Genomic DNA, 27731 nt, shown 5'->3' on the forward strand with positions numbered 1-27731 from the left:
CCGCAATTTGAAGTGCAATCCGAACTACTGTGTACTTCCACCGAATCGAACCTAGGACCCTTTGCACTACAATAATTCAAGCAAAGTTGCTGTACTATAAGCCCTAATATCAAACCTTCGCATGTCCAAAAAATTGGTTTTGGACTGAATAGCGAAACAAATTTGTACAACATAACAGGTAGTACAGATAATAACAATTTAGTATGAATATTGTTATAGTAATAGTATTGGGTAAGACATTTATTCTTTAACATTAATATTATTAACAATTTTTGTACTTAGTAACACAAAATATCAATAGTATTGGTAGGCCAGGAGAATCACAGAGGCATGCTGAAATTAGCAATAGCTTCGAAGCAACACAAGAACACACAATTTATTATTTCAAAGAAACGGGTTTTGGGATATTTAACTCTTAATGCAGGGAAATGAGTTTATTAACCAAGAGACATAAAACATACTGAGTATTCCAGTAGTTCATTTCCGTCGGCCTAGGAACCGTATGTTGGTCAAAATGGCGCCGGCAGGTCGCTTCCTATTGCAAAAGTTGATGGTGCGGCCAAGGTTGCCAGATCTTGCTTCGTGCAGTGCCACCAGGAGCTGGAAGACTTCTCTTCTAGACGGAGTGCACATGTACTGGTAGGTGTCGTAGTTGCGGGAGCGGTTTTGCCGTTTCCAGTTGTAGTATCGCCTATTGTACCGTGACCTCTTCCATGGACTGGTACGTACTGTTAGATCGTCGTCCTCTCCGCTTTCGATTTCAGAAGGACTCTCTACATAAACCAACGGATTGTCGTTGTCATTCCAAGGTTCCTTTAGCAACTGGGTCAAATAAGATGAAAGGTCATCCAAGCCCTTCATACTCTGGGGGCTCATGGATAGTGACTCTACACCGATTGGGGACATCTCGTTAGACTGGCCTTGGATATCTGGAAAGATACAATAACCTCTTAGATGGGGAACCTACATCACAAACAAACTCTTACTCGCAACACTAAGGAACAGTAGGATCTGTGAACATAAGGGCGTGTAAATAAGTTTATTTTTTGGTGGACGGGTTCTCAAATCCATCGGAACTACCTTCTAAATTATAACACGAATAATAGAGCACGAAATGTTGCCTTTCTTTACCAATTTATTTTACATCGCAACATTTCAATCCTCTTTCTTGCTTACGTATTTATTTTATTGCGGAATGGCGAATATGAGAATTTTGATTGTGAAATTGTGAAAAATCTTGACGTGATGGGGAAAATGGATATCATGTGCGTGCATGATCAGCTATCAAAATATTTTCAGAATCACTTATTGATTTGGAAACAACCTAAATTTCCCTTGCATAAATTTATTTTGATGCGTTAGGTAATAGATGTAATGTAATGGCAAATATGATAATTTTGATTGTGAAATTATGAAAAATCCTGACTTGATGGGAAAATATGGATGTGATTTCCGTGATCAGGATTCAAAATACTTCCAGAATCACCTATTGATTTGAAATCATCCGATTTTTTCCCCCAAAAATGCAGGGCTGTGATCCATGAACATAACTTAATTCTTACAATTTACACAAGATATGATACCACGAATGTAAAGATAGACAAATATTGTGAAAATAAATATCAGACAGTGTAAAAACTACTTGGGTTTACAGGCCTCCAGCTGGACAATTATATAATTATCAGCCTACATTGCAGATACTCACATACTCCTTACATTCTGTGCGCTTGCACGGAATGATTTTGTATTTGTGGTGCCATTCTCTGATTTGTGATCGTTTTGTTTCACGACTTGAAACAAAACTCACATTACGAACAATGATCACCCATGAATCTCGCTTAAGGCTGAAGTAATAGTTAATTGTAAGAGCTATTCCAAAACATTGCAACTTATTTTTAAGCTTATGTATCTTTACATACGATATTTTTAACGATACTTTATATTTCCTCTTCTGAAAATATTGAAGTAATTTTTCAACAAATAATAGCTAATAACGATTGCTCTGGAGAACTTAAATTTTTCTCATAGAAACTATATTGAGAAGTAAGAATGATTAAATATTTCCACTCTTCATCTAACATCACCATTTGAGTAGGTTTATGTGTTTATAATCACAAAATAGACATACTGATGTCGGGAAGCCTATAGACCTACTGACAATTATACGCATTTGAGATTTGCACATTTTAAACAATATTGTCTCAACCACTAACATCTAAAGGTGGCTTATGAAGTTTCATATCGTGAAACGTGTTGGCATAGCAATTCAAAGATAGCGGTGATGCGGAATTTGAATAAATAGAAAGGATAACTGACATGAAAAATAATGGAAAAATTGGAGAAAACCTTATTTGCTCGGCTACCACATTACGGTGGCCCTATAAGATATTTAGTAATATCAAGTTAACCAAAATTCAAATATTAGGAGTAATATTAACAAATGAAAATTATATTAAAGAGGAAATAAAAAGTAGGCTTAATTCAGGAAATGCATGTTACTTCTCTCTTCATAAACTTTTGTCTTCTCGTTTAATATCTAAGAAACTAAAAGTTAAAATATACAAAACAGTAATTTTGCCTGTAGTATTATATGGGTGTGAAACTTGGTCCCTTACATTGAAAGAGGAACATAAATTGAGAGTATTTGAAAATAAGATCCTTAGGAAAATCTTTGGACCTAAAAGGGATGAGGAGACAGGTGAGTGGAGAAGGTTACATAATTTAGAACTAAGTACATAATTTGCATTCATGTCCAGATATTACTAGAATAATTAAATCAAGAAGACTTAGGTGGGCAGGCCATGTGGCACGAATGGGAGAAGAAAGAAGAGTTTACAGGATTCTTGTTGGGAAACCTGATGGTAAGAGACCTGTAGGAAGGCAAAGACGTTGAGATGGACCTAAAGGAAATCGGTAGGGATGGAAAAGAGTATATAGATCTTGCTCAAGATAGGAACAGATGGAAGGCCTGTGTTGCTGCAGCCATGAACATTCGGGTTTAAGAAGGCTAGAGAGTTAGTTAGTTAGTTAGTTATGTTAACCAAAATAGACTACTAGATATTGAACAGCTAAAATAAAATGTAATAGCATGAAATGTATCTGTCGAGTGAAATATTATATATTAGGATTATGTAACAATGATATTCGTTGGCACAATTAAAGAGAGTGCAGTGGTAGAGGCGCCAACTTAAGATAAATTTTGGTGGGCAAGGCACATTTTTTGGGGGACAAGGTTGGCATAAACAATACTTTATATGTGTAAATATATGTAAAATGTGTTCTTCTGCGTGAGTCGTAGGGGGCACAAAGTGCCTTACCCCCCCTCCCCGCCCCACAAATCGGCGCCTATGTGCACTAGTGAATGTAAAACGATTCTCATGAACTCCTCATTGACTTCAAATGGTCCATTTCTTGTCCTAGAAATTTCCTTCAAAAGCCTGTGTATAGACCGTGCCATACTTGTACACAAAACATACATTTCGATCGTCGAGCGACTGAATTTGCTGCTGACGTAAGAATAGTGATATTTAACATGACCTGGAGCGGAACTTCAGTCACTGAAAATAATTAAGTAAGCTGCTTACTTGCAAATGCTTTTGGAAACACTGGGTTATTTGGGTTATCTTTGGTTAAGGAAAATGTTCAGGCCTATTCGTAGCATTGTTAAAGTAATTAATGGAGTACAAACGATTTCATTTCTACATTTTTTAATAGGTGCACTATATAAAGTTTAAATCAACAAGTTATAATAACTATATTTTTCTATTCAAGTACATTTCAGGATCTTAAGAGCTAAAACCCATTCTAAATGTACGCCACTGTAAGTACTTATAATGAATTGGACATTTTCCCGTTATACAAACGAATATCAATATGCTGATTTAACAAAATATCAAACTAACAATACAGAATACTTTTCTTGTATTCTTAGTTCATTAACTGATTGATTTGGTTTATTTTCCTTCGCTCTTCTGTCACTTTTGACTATTCGTCAAGATGAGGATGAGTCATGCTGTGATAAAAATATTGATGACGGGACACTCACAAAGAACACCCATGCTCAGGACGAAATTCGAACCCGGGATCCTTAGTAGTCTTAGTTCATAAGTAAAATTGGATAAGTTTATTATTATTATTATTTTCTTTTACAAGTTCTTGCCACTGGCAATTTTACTTTCGTGAATGTGATTTGTTGCCTCTCAAATGTGCTGTTTTCCTTAACAGGTAAATGCACTGCAGTATTTTTCCTTTCCACACCAAGGCAAAAAATACAGGTTTTCCGTCCGGTCATTGTCGTTGGTATCATTCAATCAGACCATGCAGTATTAAAAAGGAGAGCAAGCGTCACGCTTTACGTCACGTTTTTTGTGGTAATTAAATTTTCATTTGCTGTTGGGATGCAGGGATACAGCAGCTGCAGGCACAATGTCACCAGAATGAATATCAATCTACACCTCGGAACAGTTGACTGTCTACACGATAACAATATGTCTAGTTAGTGAGAAATTATTCAGCTTTTGATCGATTTCGAAGTAGAGCACATCCTTCGATTTTCACTAATGTACACTTACTTTAAGGAAGATTTCAGACATTGTTTATTCTGAAGATCTTATTTGCAAAGACGAACGTGTTCACGAAGTATATCAGTTTGTAAAGTTAACAATATTCTAGCACACATTCTTTGAAGAATCTAATTGTGTCTGTTCAACCTACTCACTGTTCAGAAGATAATTTAATTAACTTTAAAATGTCGTGGAAAGGAACCCATTCAGTACATTTGTGTCATCACCAGGCATTGAAAGCAAATGCTATCCAACAAAAAAGTTATTCACGGTCCGAAAATAGAATGAACTCGAAATATGCAACTTTAGTCAACAGTAACAATTGAAATTCTCATTAAAACCACTCTAATATAATGATGAGGGTCATCATAAAAGTTACACTATATCGAACAATTATAACCAAATTATCCCCATGTCTCTCATTAAACAATACTATAGCTATTGCGCAAATGTAGGCTATGCTATGATTTGCTGATTTTTGTAAGGTTATAGCATTATTACCATTACTTGTTTCACAATTATGTTGTGTAATGAAGAAAATATCACCAAATCATATGTGTTATTTTGCAGTTTGGAAAACAAAATAGAATCAAATAAATCAACACCTAATTTCTTGAGAAGTGATAGGAAAATTATTTTGTTTTGTTTTGTTTTGTGAAGTACATTAATAAAATTGTTTTTTAAACATATAGATACATGTATTAGGCTACGTTAATAATCAATACATATACAAATTATCTATTGGTCATATTTTCAGGAGACGACGTATAAACGCCTATTGACTATTAAAATATCTCGTGCTTGGGTGTTCCTAAAGGTGACACCTAATTCAATTTAGAAAGGTCATAATCGAAAAAATAATTTATTGTGTAATTCGATATATATATATATATATACTACATTCACATGAAGATAAAGGTGTCTCTTGCAATCTAATGTAAGTAAAATTTCTAATGTCTCTACATGACCTCCGCCCATGTCAAAACATACTCCATCATTGAGTGGTGGTGCGAAATTTAGACTGATGAGGTCTGCTGTTGCCCTGATGCGATTACTTAGCTTAATTGGGATATTAGCGTTACATTCGTAACGCTTGGATTTGATGGATCCGAAGTCGAATGGAAGTTTAATCGGGGGTCAAGAAAGGTGTTATTCTCGTATCCACGAAAAAATAATGATGCATATGTTTGTATTGAAATAAACGATGACTTTGGAGACAGGGTGTTTGTCAAATTCGGATTAAGAGAAAATAAACTTTCAGTCACGATGGAAAATTGAAATTTTTTGATGGCTGACTATAAAGACCCGAATATTCAGGAACTTTGCATGGTTTGAATTTAGCAATATGTTAATTATTCAATTGTAATCACCTGCTGTGCTTCCTGCCGTTGAAATCACAGCCTGTGCCCCTGCAACTACAGCGAGGTAGTTCCAAAAGGAGGCTCCCTGCAGTCGCATCCTGTAGCTGGGCCTGAAAAACAAATGAAAGTTGATTACCTTTAGAGAGAATCAAGGTTATTAGAATTATATGGAGAGAACATACTTTTTTCATATGGCATAAGATACATGGATATCAGAACGTTGTAAGAAATATGTTTTAGTGCACCTAATAAGATGCTGAAATGTTGAAAATATTTTATATGTGCTGGGTATACGTATGTTCAAAATATGTTGCAAAATTGAAACAGTTAAGTAAGACGTTATGATACGTTTCACATGTTTAAAAATTTACTCTAAATTGTATAAAGTCTCGTCTATTATTACCGATTCATATAAATGGCTATAATATGTGTGCTGTGCACTTTCTTTCAAAGTACAAGTACCTATAGATGAAACAACAAATGAACAAGCTCACACTATGCGGACAATGACACAGAAAATACTTGCAGTGTTTTGGCACAGATAAACGAAGATTCCGGTAGATTCTCATAAGCTATGGGTTATGTGCTCTGCAACAAATACATGGCCATTGAAACTGTCCCCCAAAATTGTGCTCGGTAGCAAAGTGGCACATAGCAACATGCTGTTTGTCTCAGCGGCGGATGCATTTGTCGTAGGTCGTCGCAAAGATACACGTATAAATTTAACAACTAGTAAACATTAAGTTTTGTGTTAAGTTATAGGAAACAACCACTGAAGCATGAAACCTTCTCCAGCAGTTCCACGGTGATCAGTCCTTCTCAGGAAGCCATGTGTTTAGATGGCACATCCGCCAACCTGGCTTCTAGCTATCTGTACAATGGTTCTTATTGCATAACAAATGCAAGATTACACACACACACACACACACACACACACACACACACACAAACACGCACCCATACTCTCTCTCTCTCTCTCTCTCTCTCTCTCTCTCCCTCCCTCCCTCCCTCTCTCTACTCTGACGGTCAAGGAATTTCTTGCTAAACACCAAATGACGGCCATTCCACTCCATATTTTCTTCATATGTCACCTGCGATTTCTTCTTGTTTCTTGGACTGAACGAAACGGTGAAATGAAGGCGGCATAAGGACATTCCAGTTATCCAGTAGGCCTCGACGGATGGGCCCAAAAGCACACCAGTATAAACCTTTCATGGTTGCTTCCAAAACTTCCAGAAACGTTGGCAGCAGTGTATCAATTGCAGAAGGGACTACTTTACCCAGAAGGTAAAAGGACCATGAGTTACTTAGTTGAATATTTTATTTCTTACAGTGCCAGTCCTAGAACTTTTATGACAAAGGTTGTATTAAGTCTATGAAAAACAAATTCATTTTACGTACCCAATGTCAATTTCAAGTATATTTGTGTTCCTTAGTTTCTAACTTATTCATTACTATTGTTGTTAATATCGTGATCAGCAACATCATCGCGTTAACTGCGACTTCAACTTACGTTTGACTTTTTCTCCTAGAAAAAGCTTGATATTGACCCTTATGGAAACAATGCCTTCTTTTATCTCTCTGTTTACATTCCTCTGCTTTACAAGCACTTTTTTCTCTTGCGCTTCAGCATTGGGAAATCGCCCATGGTGTAGGCGATTTGTCAAAGGGACTCTTTTCGCCGAAATGCTTGTGAAATCGGCCGAAGAAGGGAGAGAACCGCGATGTGTGCAAGGGACCCGCATTTTAATGGCCACTGCATCCATTTCGTGGGCGCTCTATCGTGGACACAAGCTCTTGTCGAAGAATGAAAAGTGGACGGGCCGAATAGCATTATCTGCCTCTGAGCCGAAGTGCCTTTGGAAAGCTAATGGGGCCGAGATTCGTTTGTTGTCATTTATTCAGCAGAAGAGACGTTTCTTCTCTCGGTTCAAAAGAAGATGAAGTCCAGGCACGGAATGCTGAGGTTTCTGCATTGGTTTTCAAGCTTCTGCAGCACTGACATCTGTGAAAGGAACTGAAGCGTGTTCCACAGTCCACAGTCAAAATGGAAGTACTTGCTTCACATAGAAAGCACATTCATCAGCTTCCCTTTTGTTTTCTAGATGTAACTTGCTAAATGTGTCTGTTTATGTTCAAAATTTCATTATATCGTACAATGTGCATACAGCGTGCAGAAAGTCCTTGCTTGTGAAACAACTAACTACTCCCTCTATCCCATAATTATAGTCCGGCATGCCAAAATGGTAGTACAGGAATGACAGACGAAGAGGCAGATGCAAAGCACAATTTGTATTGATCCTTGAGTAATAAAGTTGTATGACTCATTCCCGTGTTTCATGTTCTTCTGTATACACCAATGTCACAGTTTGAATATCGGACAATTATTATGACACAACAAACAAAAATGTACCGGACAATAATTATGGGACAGAGGGAGTATTTAACATAATAATTGAAATAATAGATTTTATGACGGTGATGGAATTTTCAAGAAGTCAATAAACTTTAATTCTGTTGTTTCCGTTACTAGATGATTTAATAAAGGCGACGTGAAAGTGGAAAATTGAAAGCTTATTCTAATCAGAAGACACAATGGGTTACACTTTGTCAGCTGCAAAATTTGACCTTCATGCCAGAATGTGAATCTGGAAGAAGGCTTTAGAATTGTTATTCCAAATTTTGATGCTCTCAGCATGAATCCTCATAAACATCCGTATTTGATACAAATAATTAATATGTTCATATTTACTGCTAAACTGATTATGAACCACATGCCAATAGAAAAGGCCTCTTCGCAAACATTATAAATATATGAAGAATATATTTAAAAGATTTTAACGATCATCTGGAAGTTGAACATTTTAGAAACGCCGGACTTACTTTAGATTCTTCAGTATGAAATATTGTTCTTGTTTAATTTTTAAAGGCAAGTTACAAAAGTTTGTTTTATGTTCACTTTTTTCTCAGATAAGCTAATCGGGACTGGACCTAAGGTTTAAAGTGGGATGTGAACCACTGTGGGGTGATCCTCTACCGGTGATCGAACCTGTCTCCGATTGAATACCAGGCGACAGTGTTACCACACTAGCGGAGATATACCAGATATTCCAATTGTAACTTTCTTAATATATACTCCAATTAAGCAACTGCCGTTAAATTGTTATTTAAAGTTCAGTTTCATTCCTATTTCCTCTGTCTCCTGTGAATTTGATTTGATTAAGAACTTTGTGGGGGAGCACAGTGGATCAGTATAGACTACCGAATCTTGGTCTTGTTTCCAGTAAGTACAAAATAGCATGGTCACATATGAGATCATCACATCTGAAGCCAATAAGCAACACTGGATCAGAGGGGAACTGGTTCTTGACCTCGGTGACGTAGTGTAGTCGAGGATCGCTATTCCGTATTATGGGTTAACATAAGATCTTTAGTGTGGAGGACCCGGTGGAGGCATATAGTGGTTTGGATTCCACCTTAAACTGTAGGCCCAGTCCCAATTAGCCTATCTGTGCATAAAAATGAACATAAAACTATACTCAAACTTTAGTGTGGAGGATATATTTTTAAAGAAATTCCAAAACCACAATATATCAAATAGCATTAGTTCGTGAACTAAGCAATTATTAAAGTAAACTCCGTGGTGTAACATCCATTTGAGGTACAAGCCCTTTGAACGACGTGTAGTCAGTGCGTCAAGTCAAGCCAGACGATGATACGCACAAATAATCCATTCAGTAAGAGAGTAACAAGATAATTTATCCTTTCAAATTTAAAGATGGTTTCTAAGTTTGATGCTAGTCTTGAAAACCATACCGTTGCGTCTCTAATATATTTGAAATATTTACTGATCTGTGTGAAAACGCACATTCACGTATGTGCGTAGATTAGACTCCCTTTTTAAATTAACAAGCTGTCATGATCTGAAAGATTACAATTTCGTGTTGACACTTTGCTAATTAATAAAACTCGCAAATGTGCCTGCCACCCGCTCTCACAGAACCTCACTAAATTTCTATTTCCCTGCACGTGGGAGTAAATGTTGAACGCACTGACATCCAGAATGTTGACATTTGAGGTTGGAAATGGATTTTTTCAACCTTGAAAACGGAACATGCAAGAGCGGATGCGCAAATTTACACATGTATTAAGAGCATTAACGTGAAAAGTCTCCCCCGGCCCAATCCAGGAAATGAATACCGAGTGCAACAAATCTTTGGCCTTTTTTTCTTTCACATTTCAGTTACATCAGTAGTTAATTCCCAAAGTGTGCGCTGCGGCGCCATGGGGCGCCGTAGGTGACTTACAGGGGGCAACAAATGTTCTAATATTTTCACTGACATTCAATTCCAAATATGTGCTTATTTAGATTATTACCTTTTACATATAAAATGTTTCGAAATATAAAATATATGTTTATTATTTTTAACTTAAGGCGAGCAACCTAACCACGCTAATAGAGTGTTGCAAGTGTTAGATAGGCCTATATTCTGACTTTGCTGCCGCGGAAAAATCTTGTAACACTAAGGGCGCCGTGAAACGAAAAGGTTTTGGAACCCCCGAGTTACATTATATCATGCGATTTTATTACAGACGACGTATTTGTATATTTATTCTAGATGTAACGTAATTTCCGATTTTGTATAAATTAATAATTTGTTTTGTTTCTTAAAAGGCTTCAAGATGGAGAATGAAATCTCAATTTCTCCTTTGTTGCGAAGGTTCCATATTCTGCAGAATTTTAAGAACTTAAACAAATCTCGATTAGCCAAAAGTGGCTAAAGAGAAGTAAAATGAACCAAATCAATCAATCAATCAACTTTCGTGAAGTTTATTGTGGGTTCTCATTTTTCAGTCTCCTGTCCATAGTTTATGAGATTTTATATTTTTTTGTTTTAAGTCCACTTTATTCAAAGTTAGGCTTATCAATCCGGACCTACAGTTTAAAGATGGATCCGAACCATAACGTACCTTCTTCGGGTATCGAACCCAGGGACCTCTTTATTACATCTCACCGTTGTCTATATCCTGGAATTATTTAATATGTTTACGATAAAAATCTCTCATTGGTCGATCAATAGCTTTTCCCCGATAGTGTGAACCTCGGCTTTAATTAGCCAAACCAAAAGCAGCTTGTGACCCATATTAAATGTGATGCCAGCACAATATAATTAATGTGTGTTTTAAACCAGAATTGATTTGAAATAATGCTGCGTTTGGAAATCTGAAGCAGTTTTCGGAGGGAGGGATGTTCCTAGTATCAAAGTACAGTGTTATTGGAAAATAATAATGGGAAAAGAAAGGACTGCAGAGTGTAAAAACTATATCCGACCAGTCATGAAAGAAACTGATCTTGTATGTTCATAAATGCGTAGGTAACTTGTATCGAGCAAAATTGCATTTTCATTTTTTCTCTCATCTTTATTATTGTGGTCAGTGAATAAAAGCTGGTTTTTATTCCGTTCAGCACGTGTTAATAAAGAAAAATATAGCAATTCTAGACGGGCATTACAGTTAGTTAGAGTAATAAGTATTATTAATATGGTGGTATAATTATAAAGAAAATGCAGTCCTCGAAGTGGGAGAACGCGGAGGTATTACCAATATCAGCCAGTCCGTTTGATTGATTTGCTTTATTTTACTTCGCTTTTTGTGCCACTTTTGGCTGATGTGGATGAGTGATGATATGATGAAATTGATGAATGGACACTCACAAACGTCCATGCCTAGGCTGGGTTCGAACCTGGGACCCCTGGTGTCGTAGCGCGATGTGCTAACCACTCCGCCACAGGGGGGCCGGCAATATCAACCAGTCGTTGTTTCCATATTCAACCATACAAGCAACCGACCCCCTTCCCATTTATCCTCAAACTGGAACAAGCATCACCCTACCCTACCTAGGAATTTCTATTTGGAGCACTGCGCCAATGTTAGAGCATTCACATTAAATAAGGCGTTTAATGTACATCATGAACCACATACTCTATACATGCTTATATTTAATACGTAATTAGTTATGTAGACGAATTATTTTGTGTTCTAACGCTTGGAACGTGTTAGAAGCATCATAAAAATTAATTCAACTTTGGTTTACATTTAAGTTTAGATAGCCATCTGTTATTCGGCGATAAACCATTTTTTAATTTTATTTTCTCCACTGGATGAGAATAACAAGTTTCATAGAGTTGTTCTTTTCCCCTTGCACGAGATGAGAAGGTGAGGTTCGTGTATACGGACATTTTACCATGGTCGTCTGGTGCAATAAACACTCCATTAGAAACGTTTTCTCATCTACGCGTTATTGCGCCTTTCATATAATGCGAGAGTCTTCACTTTTATCGTTTTTTCCTTATTCTGTCAACGGATATCGTCCACGTGGGCGTGTGATGTGTACTTTTATTTCGCTCGTGCCGCGACTCGGCTATGAACTGTGACCAAGAGCTGCTTTTCTTTGCCATTATGGGATTTCCTACTTCCGGGCACCGAAGCGAAAAATTAACTATTGCTTCTCCGAATTCGGACCGAGACTTGGAGGGTTTTTCTTTTATTGAAGTTAGTAAACGAAGTGCGACGCATTCGAACGCTCTGGGGAGATGGTGGCGTTTCAAAAGCATCGCCAGAAGGAAATACCCCCTTTTTTCAAAGGGGGCAATGGGATCTCTTGGCGAATCCAGAAGCGTGGATTATGGCATTTGAAACGTCTCTTTTAGTCCCCTAGGACGAGAGTTGATAATATTGTACAATTAGAATCAAAATTGGGTTGTAGAATTTGATTATTTTCGAAACTTTCCTGCTCATTTTTTAAAATCTTATGAACACCTCCGAGGTAAGTTTACAATGTAAAGTTGTAGATAAATCCTCGCCATTCGTCGTTGTGGCATGTGCCCAATTAACATTGCATTCTAATGTAGAACCATTGTCACTACCATTCAGAAAATTGCAAGACAGATATAGGAAAGAAATACAGTGATAAGAAACATGGACTTAAAACTGTAGATAGACAGATAGATGGATATATGTATATGCACACACACACACACACACACACACACACACACACACACACACACACACACACACACACACACACACACACCCACACACACCCACACACACACACACACACACACACACACACACACACACATATATATATATATATATATATATATATATACAGAAGAAATAGAGGGAGAAAAAACACAAAAGTACAGAGGCAGGGAGGGTGAAGATAAAAAACAGTGATAGAGAGGAGAATAATTGACACATAGCTCTATACATATTACACGCATACACACACACACACACGCACAGAGAGAGAGAGAGAGAGAGAGAGAGGAGGGGAGAGACGCGATGGTCCAGTCGTTAAGATGTCTACTGCCACACTGCAGAGCCGGGTTCGATCCCTGGGATGAGAGAATTCACGTGGGAATTTTTCCAGCAATGTCCATGCTTGAAGCGGCTCTATAGGGTTCACCCAATATCTAATGAGGCCAACCCTGGTAGGAGGGGGTAAAGGTGACTGGAGAATGGTGCTGATCACATCATCTCCATAAATGGCCGACATCGTGAATATGAGGCCGCCTACCACCACTATTTTCTAAATGCCTTCGCATATTGCAGTGAGCAGAGCGTACGTGTGTGTGTGTGTGTGTGTGTGTGTGTGTGTGTGTTGAGAGAGAGAGAGGGGGAGGAGGGGGAGGGAGGAACAAAAACTAAAAAAAATAGACTACTTTTGTAAAAAAAAATATCCACAATCCAGTGGTAGAGGTCTTCAATTTAACCAAACACTGGTCCTGTAAAAACATACAGGGGGAATTGATGCTTCCGGGAACTATATATATAGGCCCAATGTAAGAAAAGAAGACAAGAAAGAAAAGAAAAACTATGCTTCCTACTCAATATTGATTTCCGGCCACCTACGCAATATCGATATGCAGCACTAATGTCGGTCTGTGAACAACGCTCCACACAATTTTCTCAACCCTGAAACACGATCCTGTTTTCTTTCACATCATTCTAAGAGGTCGCATAAAGGAAGCGAGCAGAATGTTAAAAAGGAAGCCGAAGACGCAATTTATCTTCTCTCCTAACATTCCTAACTGATCTGTTTAAGTTATTTCTGGAACGTGATGGGAAAGATAAAGTTCGATGATATATCTAGAGATGGTAAAGGGACAATTTGTTGTGACAGTGACGTACCACTTAATTCCTGTGCAAAGATGCAAATATCTTCCTTTCTTTCCGGTGACACCCCAGCACTTGGCGAATCTTAGCCAGCTTCACATACTCAAGCCCTCCAATTTACGCTCCTCCTCGACTTTCTGATCCTCTGTATTTGATGTCGAACAATATCACATCTGTTTGCATTTATTTCAATTCCATATTACATTCTAGACAACGACCCTTTCTAATTGGTACATACTGTATATTCTGTTCAACATGCCTTATTAAAACGATTGGCGTCGCCAGAAATTTTTGTTTAGGGTTGGTTCAGGTACAGAGCCTTGAACACGTAGTGTCGAAAACGACCCAAGAAACTGGTTCCCGAGACGGATGACAACATAGATGGCAGTGCGATCAGTAACGCTGCTAATTTTCTTATGAAAGTAATGCGGCTTAGTTAGTTTTTTGGAATATATTGTGTAGATTTGTTTGTCTTGAAATGCGGTACGTGAATTGATGGAAACAGTTATATTTGTGGAGTGACTTGCATTCACGAAATGGCATTAATTTGGAAAGAAAAGTAAAATAAAATTAATAAATAAATAGCATGCGTAACACAAGAAGAAACATCGCAATGTAATTCCGGACGTCAGGTGTTGGATTGTGTACTAGAGTTTATTTTTCTATGTTCTTAGAATATAAATAGTATCCTGAGAGATATTTCATACCGAGGCGACAAACCACAAGTGTCGCTTGGAAGCGAGCAGTCCGCAATTAATGCAGCCTTTCGAACCGTAGGAACACAAGATCTGACTGCACCGTTTCCTCAAGGAGATTTTAGACCAAAGCAACACGCGACAAGCGATACTGGGATTTCACACCAAAGCGACACGGGTCCTTCTGTCCAAGGCAACTTTCATACCGAAGCGACACGCGACACATGTCACTTGGAAACGAGCCAATCAAGAGCAACATTTCACATCGTAGCGGCATGCCGGGCAGCATAGGCCAGTGTTCGGTTGGTGAAATCAAGCGATAAGTGTCGGGTGCCGCTTGTCGCTTTGGTGCGCAATCTCCCTAAAGCAAGGCAATCATTGCATCGCGCATGCGCGAACAACAAACCACGGCAACACGATACAAGCTATTGAGGAAATAACCCAGTTTGAGCGACACGCAAGCGACAAAGCGACACGTGTAGCTTATCGTGTCGCCTAGATCTGTTGTTTGCACAATCAGCAGCAAACGCTCGCTAATAGCCTGAAGGCACCATGTCGCTTGTCACTTAGTTGGGAACTCCCCCTGTGACTCGTCGCTTCGGTCTCTACACCCTTCTTTTAAGGAGCTTTCCGACCGAAGTAAGAAGTAGCACGCGAATACGACATATGAACGTGTCTCCGTGGGAGACTCGTGTCTTTTTTAGGGTGTCGGAAGAAGTTATGGTAAACCGAGGAAGGTTTGAAAAATGCGTTCAATTAATGTCACACGTATCTCTTGTACTATCCATAGCATTTAGAATGTTAGCTGCAGAGCTATGCACAGGGTAGGATAAGGAACTATGAAATATTTTAATGTAAATCTATAAAAACCTACGAAAATAACATTGACGATATTTTAGACTTTGCAAGAATTTCGATTTTGTCTCTCTCCCTGTTGTTGTGTGAATTGATGATAATAAAAAGTGCTCCCCGAACTCTGAAATTATGCTATAAATGCTTCTAAATTGTGCTAGGATTTATTATTAATTATTTCTTCGGATAACTGTAGTTTTAAGTCAAATTATGCATCTACTATGTGAGTTTGAACATGTGTTAATTCTTAGAGACGTGAAGTTTTCGTTCTATTTTCCCCTAAATTTCGAAGTTATTTTTTACTGCAATTCGGTGTTATTTTTCGCGGTTTCTGTGTTATTAATTTAAAATCGGTGTCATTTTTACATGAATTTTTACTATTCCTTCTATGCTTAAGATTTTCACATTGCTTTAGTTCTGGAAAATTGAGACAAATTTTAGTTTTAAAGACAAGAAAATATATATTTAAGGCTTCCCTTTGTGAGAAATGACCATTTTTTTTCCATTTGGAAAACTATTTAATCTCATCAGCCGCTAGATATGAAATGTTTATTGAATTATATCATCCAAATTTTTGAACAAAGTCATATACAACACATTTCCCTAAAAATGCCGAAAAATCTGCGACCTCAAAATACCGTTTTGTGCACACACACACATACATACAGCCCCCTAACCCCTCCCCTGCAACACAACTATGAAACATCCCTTCTTGGAGGACATCCCCAGCGAATTCTATTTCTGGACGAGGTTAAACACTATCAGTCATGTCTGAACCAAACTGCAATAAATGAAGCGTGACAATCTCTTTTGAATCGAACTATCACCAGCTAGACTAAAAATGACAGATCTAATAGTGCTTCAGGTAGTTCTTTTTGAACAGAAGAATTGTTATCCCCAGTTTACATTGCATATTTCGCGGCGTTTTTCGCGTTAAAGTGCAACATTCCGTGTTATTCTGAAAAATGGCATAATTCGCCGTTCGCGTTATTCCGCGATTCCGAAACTCCGAAAACTTTCCTCCTTAACGTATACAAATACATTTTTAACACTTCATTTTGATTTCCTCAACTTTTCGGTGTTATTGTTAAAACGAAAACTTCACGTCCCTATAACTTATTATTCACTACAGTTATGTAATATTGTTAATTTTCCCACAAAATTGTGTACAGTTCCAGGAAATTGTTTGTTTTCCCCCAACCTTCTACCAATTTCCTGCCATACACTTTCCTCACGAACAAAATCGGGCAGGATAAAGAAAAGATAGAGGATGGATCGTCACATGGTTGTTAAAAGCTTGTCGTTGTGTAGGCACCCATTCTTTTATTTGAAATATGTCCGCTGGTGAAGTAGAAATAAGATGTGGACATAATTTCCTTTTATTTCCTGAAAACATATTTCTTTCAATTAGATTCCCCTCTCCCAGATGCTTACTTTGCCGATGGTGCTAGATTTTACCAATATGCCAAAAGCAGGGTGCCAGGTGTCAATAAAGATCAAACTGTGCAAGGTTTAGTACCATTTTGCTGGGGTTAGCATCACTGATTGAGGAAACTCTTGGTGCTTCCTCGCTGGGTCTTTAAAAACGCAACCTCCCCCTGTCCCTTCCACTCCTCACCCATCTGTTTGCAGTGCTTCAAGTGAGGTTCCTCAGGTGGGGCAACAAAGCCTGTGTATGTGTATCCATCGTTTTTGGGCTGCGGCTGGAGCGAGCGACAGCAGTCAACTCTTGACAGTAGCTAACCTAGTCAATTGTACGTACATTGCGTTCATAATTTTATGACGCGCATTATTATGAAACTCCTAAAAAGTAGAGAACTGGAAATAAGTATAAATGAACTGTAGGATGTTCCTCACTTCCTACATGGAGGAATCGCCCCTGACGTGTCGTTTGCTGTTTGGACCTTCATGCGCAATGAATGCTGTTTTACAGTCTGGATGTGTCACATCCCGTGTCGTTTGTTCCATTGGTCTGAAAGTTTCCATACACTCATGTCGATGGCACTAAGGAAGTTTTGTGGGTTTCCTCTTGTCGTTTCATGCAATCATCATTATCATCATCGCAGCGATTAGTTTCAAGCGGAAGAAAATAGACAGTAAATATCAAAAATACAAATGCTTCAGTGTGTATATCTTTAAAAGAAATGATGATGATGATAATAATCATAATAGTGAACCTAATACATACGCAAAAATTTAGTTACAAAGAGCATTTCACGCGTATATTTTCTCCCGTATTATTAATGAAACTAACGAGAACAGGACGTGCTCGACTGTCTAGAATGTTCATTAATATATTCGCAACCACTGTACCAAATATCATAGCAATTATCACATTCATAGAAATGCTTCATGTAAAGGAATCAGACGTTGCAGCGAAAAGTCCATTTACTTCCATTATAAGCAGACGAATGCCATGCAGCGGGACCGACACCAGCGCCTCCAGCGGTATCATATCTGAGTAGAACCCGCCAGAGAGCCCAGAACAGTGGGGTTTTCCACACTACGTATTCAAGGCGCTGTAGTTCAGGGGTGAACAAAATATTTTCAAGTGAGTTCTGGTTGGACGATAATGGCTACTACTCTCTAGCTTTCTCTTCCTTTATATCTCTCTCTTTATTTCCATGTTTCTCTATCGCTTATCTTTCTTTCTTTCCCTGATTTTCTGTTTCTTTACATTATTTTCTCTATCTCTTTTCTTTCCTTTCTTTTTCTCTTTCTCTCTCTTTATTCCTATGTTTCCTTCTTCCTCTGTTTTTCTTACTTTACATCATTATCTCTCTCTCTTCTTTTATTTATTTCTCTTTCTCATTACTCCTATGTTCCTCTATCTCTTTCTCTTCTCTATCTTCGTCTTTCTTTTTTGCCGACCTCCGTGATTGAGCGCGTCCTACCACGCCAGAGGTCCCGGGTTCGAATCCCAGCCTTGGCGTGGTTCTATGTGTGTCCTTTCATCAATTTTATCATATCATCACTCATCGTCTCGATTATCCGAAAGTGGGTGAAAAACGATGCTAATTAACAAAAGTCGAATAAACGTTTCTTTATTTTCCTCTTTTTATCTTCCTTTACATCATTCTATCTCACTCTTTTCTTTCCTTTCTTTCTCTCTCTCTCTATTCCTCTCCCTCTACTCTGCTTCTGTCTTTGGTATCTTTCCCTATCTTTACTTCTCTCCCCCTGTCTCTATGTCTCTCATTCTCTATATATTTCTGAGTGCAATTTTCTCTATTATAAGTGATCTGAAAATTCCTGATGCAGTCTATTTGTCCAATTTGTGCTTGTTCAATTCTGTCAGGACTAAATTTCTGATTCGTATATTTCATCTTTTAAACTAACAAACAAACCTGAGTATATGCGTTTGATATAAATAGAACGAAAAAACGTGTTATTCTAGACGTACAGAGGAGATGGAGATATGGTAAAAGTGCGGTAAAGTGAAAGGATTCTTTATGCTAAGAATGTCTGTTTTCATTCATCACGTACGTGTTAGTTTCTTCTTTTTTGTTAGAATCTTGTTGATTTTTCTTTCACTCGTAAATTTTTCTGGCATGCATTCCACTCATGATTTTCTTGCTCATTCACGGATCTTCTTGTACATTCATTATATATTTTTTATTTCGTTAATCCTGGTGGTTTTGTTATCGAATCAGATTTATCTCTTTTAAAAAATGTTGCTGTAAGTGTACTTTCACCTCGGATAAGTTTATGCGGAATATGCATGTAGTTTAGAGAAAAATGCCAGGGCCCTTCAATTTCTTAATTTTTTGACATTTGGATTGATTAATTCATGCATAACTTCAAGTTTTCAATTTTCTAGTCGACGAGAATAACAACAATATTCGTTGATTCGGTCAGTGGAGTATAGATATCAGGGAGACTCGAATGTTTTCCAAAAAGCAACTGAAGAGAGTTTGTAAAGAAAAAAGGCAGGACATGCATGCTGAAACAGAAGGGTATTTTATATTGAATTCCAATTATTTTTAAAGAACAAGAAATAAAAGATTCTGTAGAGAAGAGACATTCCATTCTGATTTATCTTTTAAAACTATTGCACGTACAAGAATGGTGAAGGATTGTCGGATCTTTATCATTTTCTCACAATTATTTTAGTTTCTTGGTTTTAAGTCCACTTTATGCACAGCAAGGCTAATCGGGACTGGACCTACAGTTTAAAGTGGAATGCGAAATATTACGTGCCTCCACCGGGCATCAAATCTGGGACGACTTGGTTGCAAGATGTTGACGTTACCACTGCGTCATCGGGAAGGCCGAATATCATTTATACAGTGGTGAAAAATTGATCCTATTATACATCTTGGGCCAACCTCTCCCTTCTCTCTATGGAATTTGTTGCACTTACCTCCCTGTAAATATTTCTATGTTAAAAACGTAATAAATGTGTGTGCCACCTTCCAAGTTGGATACCAGGTACCTGGAAGAAGGTGAAAGGGGGAGGGTTAAACTCTTTATTGTAATAATGTCATGGTATTGAGTATGGTTAAGTTCAAACTTCCACACCCTCCTTGTAGGGAATTTATAAAATTGCACTGATTAAACCCGTACGATGCAAGGAATATAATTCAAGTTGTTTCTCACGTAAGTTTAAGTTGCACGTTAAGTATATCGAATAGGAAAGTGCGGTGATCAGAACGCTACATTTTAAAAGTAGCTTCGCTACAGCTACAACTACATTTACTAAAAAGTAGCTCGCTACGCTACTCATGTGCGCTACTCGCTACTTCGCTACTTTTGCGCTACTTCTGCATAAGAAAGAAACTTGAAACCACCACATGGATATTCAAAAGAAGCCCCTAGTATGATAATTGTAGTTACTGGAAAATAGATCGTTAATTATTATCATAATTCCCGTAATTCGTTAGATGTTTGCTCTAACATTGCAGATAGATGGGGGATGCTTTTTTGGTATAGCTAAATGAGCAACAGGTTGAGTGATGCTTTACGTAAGTATACTGTTGAGAATGCTTCCCTGAAGACACAGTGGAAAGTTTGTCACCTTGTAACCAAAGAGCCCCAGGTTCGATACCTGGCAACGCACTAGTGATTCGGATCCGGTCTCAATTAGCTTATCTGTGCATAAAGTGGACTCAAAACAAAAACTACCAAAGACGCCTAGTTGGGAGGATGGATCCTTCTGCTCCTCCATTCCCCACACTGCTTATCATCATTCATCATTCTTCCTCATTCCCACAATTAGCCAGAAGTTGCAGAAAGTGACTAGATAACAGAAAAACAATATAAACCATTAGTTTAGTAAAAGTTACAGAAAAGCGACGTAAAAGTAGAAGAAATACATACATTTGGAAACTGTATATTAACTAAAGAAAATTATCGTTTCTGCAGAAAAGTCAATAACTTGTACATACTTTTTACAATATCATAAAATATATTGAGGAAACTTATGTGTAAACCCGAGTGTTCTAAACGTATCGCAATTTTTACATTTGTGAACAAATATTATATTGAAAATAATTGTAATTCCAGAAAGTGGATGTCTATCATTCTTGTAACAATAATTTCTTGCTGGTGAGATCCTATGTACTAACAATGATTAATGCTGTTAACGTACTGAGCCATTCAACGCTGGCACTATTGCTTTGTCATTGTCCATCCACTGATCGCTCGCTTTTGTACATTTACCTGTCTTTTACACCAGGGATATCCACAGGATTTGTTCCTGGGCTGCCGCAAACGAGGCATTTTCCACCAGGGGTGCAGCAAGAGAGGCATGTTTCTCCCCAAGATAGCGATGCAGCTCAAAAAACGTAGCTGTTAGCCAGAATATATTCATATATGCCAGTTCAGTTTAGTTATCTGAATATTAGATATATTCTATACTAATGATATAAATTACGCAGATATCTATAATCTGCGATATAAATATATTTATAATCTAGATATTCGTACTTCCATCTTTATGAACCTCCTGCAAAAGTAAGCGTTTTGTCGAATTTTTCTTTGACGCTGTTGCCACATCCAAATTTTCCTCAAAATTCTGAGAAGAAATGTAGCTGTAGCGAAACTTTCTCTACAACTACAGGAATTTTGTAGCTTCGCTACAGCTACAATTTCCAAAATGTAGCGCCGCTACAGCTACCGCTACAAATTTTGTAGCTAACTACAGTAGCGACACTACAAGTAGCGCGCTACTTCCGACCACTGGGAAAGTGCAATAATATCATGGTATTAACTGCAAACCTACATAACTCACACAATATCGTGATATATTTCACTGATTTTCTGCTTTTCTATGTGCAGAACAATCCAAGTTGTTAGCCGCTTGTCAAGTTTAACCATATGTGGAGAAAATGTGTGCTATTTTTTTTTTAAAAAAATCACTTCATCTTGGGCTGAGGACCCCCCACACCTTCCCCCCCACACTTACCCTCTGGGGATTGAATTATATATTGCAGTCACTGTACTCGGTTTATCCTCTACCATAGAAGAGAGCAGCACAAAATGTTTACTACATATAAAGTGTGTGATAATTATGCAAATGTGGGCGAATCTATCATACTATTTGCCTCAATTGCATCATTCGTTTATAGGCACTGAACCATTTAACTCGTCTTACAGATCATATGTCTGTTCAACCATGCACGATCGAATATTTTCTGCATATCGAGGGAAAAGTACAAAGCTGGTGTTACAGTTCAAGTCAACTGATAAATACTCCACTACTGGAATCAAGAACAATCGAGAGTGGATGGAGAGCAGGGAACATATTTTCCGGGGCCCTGAATACCGAAGGCTGCATGTAGGATAGCTAATGTGAGGATAGAAGGTCCTAGAAAACATTTGTAGTGTCTCTTCAATAATAGAATCTATATTACATTGCCATAATAGTTTATGACGTTGGATTTTAAGTTATGTGTGATACAGTAATTATAGTCTCACTCACGGTAATATATTGAGAATCTACAGAAAATGCTTTCCGTACATCCTTTTAACCGCACCTAACGATCTAACGAAAATATTCTTTCAAGCTTTAGACAAGAAAGAAAATTCAACCAACCTCTTTGGAATGATAGATTCTTCATTTTCAGGGTTCAGGAAAGAAAAATATTTTATTAAATTCGTTCTATTTTGACCTCAGTTCAAATGATGTGGATTCTTTCTGACGAATCATCTTTTCACGATCAATTTTTTTAATGCTACAGGGAAAGATTTCAACCGTCAATAGCTTCAGGGATCTTGACAGATATTGGACTCATACAAAAAGATAACGTAAAGAAAGAAATATGTGTGCTTTCTTTGTGGTGAAGGACGAGAAAGATAGCACGTAAATAAAAGGAATCTATGGCTTGATAGCTAGAATGATACAGAACAATAGAACTGATGTGAACATGACGGCAAATTAAACGTGTTCAGTGTGATAATTTTTTCGCTGTTGCATTGAAATGTTCGGGACATTAAAGCATTCGGAAGATGCATCTACCCAATTAGGTTAATATTTTAGTTGCTTTTCATGTGTTTATTTGCACACCTCAACTTCATAAAGTTTATGGAACTAATTTATTTAAGATATATAGTCTACCATACTTTCAAAGCTACTAATGATGACGAAAATGAAACAAATGAAAGATAGAGACAGTTCACATTCTCTCATACTTAATTACTATGTTTTGCATTTAACTGATAACATAATAACACACCTAGAATTGGGAATCGATAGATTTAAGTAGTGTAAACATGATTCAAGGTAAAGAGAAAAAGGGTAAAATTACTGAAAATGATTTACGCAGTCCCATTTTATGTTATATAACAACGTATAAACTTTAAGCACATATAAAATCAATTAACGATAATAAACATGCAGATGTAAGAATTTTCATATCTAACATTCATACACATGCAACAATATGGTAAGCTTAACGTGACCGACCTACATTTAATAAATATTGATAATGTAATCGAGAAAATTCACTATTTATCATCAAAACACGTCCTAAAATTCCTATAATTAATATTCCTTTAGGCGCAGACACAGAAGATAATGGTAAAAACCCAGAGCATAACACAATCCAAAGTTGTTTTCTGGATAGGATATGAATTACATGAATTTCAACATGTTTTTCAATACGTAATAACAGTGACAACTTATTTCTGACTGTACGTACTGGAAGTATCTTATTTCTTATCCACTTGCGACATCTAATGATCATAGCACTAACTAACATAGAAGGAGATATAAACTGGCCATTGGACTCGCAGAAAAGATACATTAAGTAATTCACGCAGTATACTTAGGTCAAATTTTAAGAACATTTTAAAAAACAGAATTTACAAAATGTTGTACTTGCCTACCTTATTAAGGCAACTACTTCCCTTAAAATCCAGACTGTATTGCGGCTATTGGAAAATGGTAGCCAATTTTAGGTTTCTGTATGAAATTTTATCATGAGTTTGGGAGGCCATATTAGTGAGTACTTTACATAACTCGAGGCAAGTTTTCTCTCGTCACGGAAGTTCCTGGGTTCGAGCCAAGGCTTAAAATGGAAATTTTCACGAAACGGTATGCTTTACCTTCGATAACATGGTGTTGTCTTTTTTCGTTTTCTTTTATCTCTGGCTACTACAGCGACGAGATTAACGACTAGTGAAATGACGCACTGCAGTTAATATTACAAAATTTACATAAACATCAAATTATATAAAATTCATTAGACATAAATCTTCTGGAATTTTCTTCCCTTGTTAAAATTTAAACAGACGGAAATGACGAAACAGATTTGAAATGTAGGCTGCTCAATTGAATGATTGATTTAGTTTATTTTACCCCTCTTTTCTGCCACTTTTGGCTAACCGCGAAGATGAGGATGAGTGATGAGATGACTATATGACATGATGAAATTGATGAAGGGGCACTCACAAAGAACACACTATGTACTAACCACTCTTTTTATCTATTTAGAGACCCCCACCCATCTTTCTCCTTTTTTCTCTCCGTTTTTAAAATTATCACATTTAATCAATTGTCAGTTTTCTCATTAAGGACAAATACAAATCCATGTCTTACCCGGGATTTGAACCTGAGACCCCTGTCATCGTAGCGCGCCATGCTAACTACTGCACCACGAAGCTCGGCTATTAGCGGCTCTAGCAATTACTCTTAATTAGAAAAATAATATTTTTTTGCTATTCCTTTTACATCACCGCTAGGAATGTCGCCAGGTAATAAGTGAGCAGAGAAGTGCAGAATGGAAGAGCAGTTACATATATATACTGTATAAGAGTTCGAATTTGAGGCAAAAAAATTATAACCGAGACTGTCTTGCCTAGTCAGGCGATAAGGCATGAAACCTGTTAGGAAGGTTGACACGGCACGGCTCGGCGCAGCACAGACCAGCATCAGAGAAAGTAATTTTAAGAACATCGAACGAGAAGTAAACCCACTACGAGTGCCGTGCTCGGTTAGGCACACTTAAATTCAGCTTTCGCTCGTGGTGAGTTACTTCGCATTTGATTTCCTTAAAATCGATGTGACGGATGCTCAACAGAAAAGAAAAACCTTATTAACTAAAGGACTCTTTTGCCAGAGTACGCCTAAGGGAACCCTTATTGATTGTATGGCGGTCGCCCCCTATTCCCCCTCAAGCGTCACTCATAAAGCTTTTATAATAACCAATACATTATATTCACACCGTAAATGGAAACCAGTGATAATATATTCGTGTCTATTTTCTAAGAATATAATTTTGAAAATTGCAGATTTCTAAGTTCCGTAGAGAAATGATCGATCTCGAAATCGAGTTACTCGCAATTAGGTCCCCAAATAAGACTCCCATTGTGTCAAAAAGTTACTTCAGTTGTCGTTGCATGACAGGAAGTACGTTTCTCCCTAACTTGAATCACAAACATGCCGAGGTTAGAAGATCACTTAGCAAATGAAACGATTCATTTACACCTTTCACAGAAAAACTTTCGAACTTTTTTTTTATATAAAATGTCCTAACGACAGCTACTCTCGCTTCTTTGCTCTCAAGCAACTCCATTTGCAGATTACTTGTCTTCCTATAAACTTGAGTGCAGAACTTCTTACTTTTCATTTGCAAAGATCTATTGAACAATGTTGACATATTGAAGCTGCCGGCTGGGTTCATTTCTCCAATTTTAATCTGAGGAATTATACATGGGACAAAAAGTGTTTTATGTGATATCTTCACTGAAGATATCACATAAAACACTTTTCTTCATCTCTTCCTTAAAATATGTCTGATGCAGGAAAAGATGACAAAAATAATTCCCCCTTCCCCTTTGGTCCCATCTCCCTTACGAAACTCCTGGACACACCACTGAACACAGTGTGCACAGTACGTACAGTGCTGCACCATCTACTCTCCCCTTCGGTTTCTACATCTTTCCCTGTAAATGATGCAGATGTGTTTCCGTCAAATTTTCTCCAGCAAAAAAGAAGTTCGTTTGCAAATCTTGTGTGCTTAAAGATAACTTCTGCATAATTTGTTTTTGAGTGCACTTTACGTGCATACAGAATAATCGGGACTGGAGTGAGATCGACCCGGTGTGATGCCTCTCCACGAAAAATCGAAAGCAATACCCCTCCCCCCTCCCCTTCCCGGAGTTGCATGGGGTTAAGGTGCTACAGGACCTTTGTTCTCTTTCTCGAAAATATCTCCCGTTCCTAAGAACTGCTTATGTTGCAACGAAACTGTCACACATATCTATACAACAGAGAAAGCAAACCATACGAAGATTCACGTGAATGCTCCAGAAGGAATTCACTACACATGCAACTTTCCAGAATATCGTAGCAGTTTTTCATAAACAAAGAAATTATCGAAAACGTTCTTGCTGAGATAGGTCAAATGTCCAATAGCACCTTAAACACTACGCTATTGAAGAGACCCTGGCCTGTATTAAAGTTCTACGTTCTGCACATAGGCTGATTGTGACATAATCCCAAAAGCATTAAACTATTACATATAGCTTTATCGACATAAATAATTTAATTCATCACTGTTAGTGTTACCCTCTAGGCTGTTTGCAAGTTGTACCTTATTTAACCATAATTACGTCGTTTTAGAATATCGTAGAAACGATGCTAATTTAAATCAACAGGTCGCAGTTTCAGTTCCCAGGGAAGACACTTTTAAGTAGTTCAGATTCAACTTCATATTGTAGATCAAGCCACAATAAACCTATTTGTTCATAAATGAAGCAACAAAACATTTCCTTCTTTTCCACTATGATGATGTACGTACAGAAATAAAAATTCAAGTAAACTTTTGTGGAGAAATAAAAATGCATTCACAGATGGTTATAAATATTTTTCACTGCTACCTGTTTAGTCTAGTTGCAATATTGAAAAGGTTTGTCTATGTTAAAGTGTTTAAAGTTCGTTTTACACGAAGACAACTTAACTAGGATTAGACCTACAGTTTAAAGTAAGGTCAGTACCACCGAGATAGGTCTTGACCCTAAAACGAACATGGAAACCTTTGATTACAGCGTGCATGTTACAAAGTATTGTATTTTGTTATTTGTCGCCACATTTTCTGCCCAAGAGAAGAAAGAAAGGAGAACATTCAAAACGTCTCTCCGAAATTTACTAATACTCTAACTACTGCACCACGAAAGCCAGCGTGAATGTTGTACCGATAACAGAGATGAAGGGATAAACACAATTACATTGCCTTGCCCAAGATTCTGAGGCAGGCATATGTAGATATTTAAGTGTGTATATGTATTTACATGTGCCCATGTGTATGTGTGTGTGTGTGTGTGTGTGTGTGTGTGTGTGTGTGTGTGTGTGTGTGAGAGAGAGAGAGAGAGAGAGAGAGAGAGAGAGAGAGAGAGAGAGAGATGGAAGGAGTTTTCAAAGTTTTAAATCATTCGACTTACCTTCAACCTAACGTAGAACCGAGCGTGTGATTACGCCGACAAAAAGTCAAAACTGTAGTTCTGTCTTTAACTCAATTTCAGAGAAAGTTCGGCAGATTAAAGATGCGTTTCCTCTCCTCCGCGGCTCGTTACGACTCGCGCACGCACCTTCTGATCAGAGACTCCGCAGTTCGTCGCCTATTTTCTCCCAG

General features: G+C 37.6%; 1 protein-coding gene across 1 annotated transcript; it reads right to left on the bottom strand.

Moving 5' to 3' along the window:
* Positions 1–237: 237 nt before the first annotated feature.
* On the bottom strand, positions 238–27731 carry LOC145989136 (uncharacterized). The gene is made up of 3 exons (XM_083124429.1): positions 27541–27731; positions 5933–6033; positions 238–929 (listed from the first exon to the last, which is right to left on the bottom strand). Exons 2-3 carry the CDS (start codon positions 6018–6020, stop codon positions 478–480), a joined length of 540 nt encoding a protein of 179 aa, XP_082980555.1. The 5' UTR covers positions 6021–6033; positions 27541–27731; the 3' UTR covers positions 238–477.

The sequence above is a fragment of the Lepisma saccharinum genome, chromosome 1 (genome assembly GCF_977018435.1).
Source record: "Lepisma saccharinum chromosome 1, izLepSacc3.1, whole genome shotgun sequence".
NCBI classification, from domain to species: Eukaryota; Metazoa; Arthropoda; class Insecta; order Zygentoma; family Lepismatidae; genus Lepisma; species Lepisma saccharinum.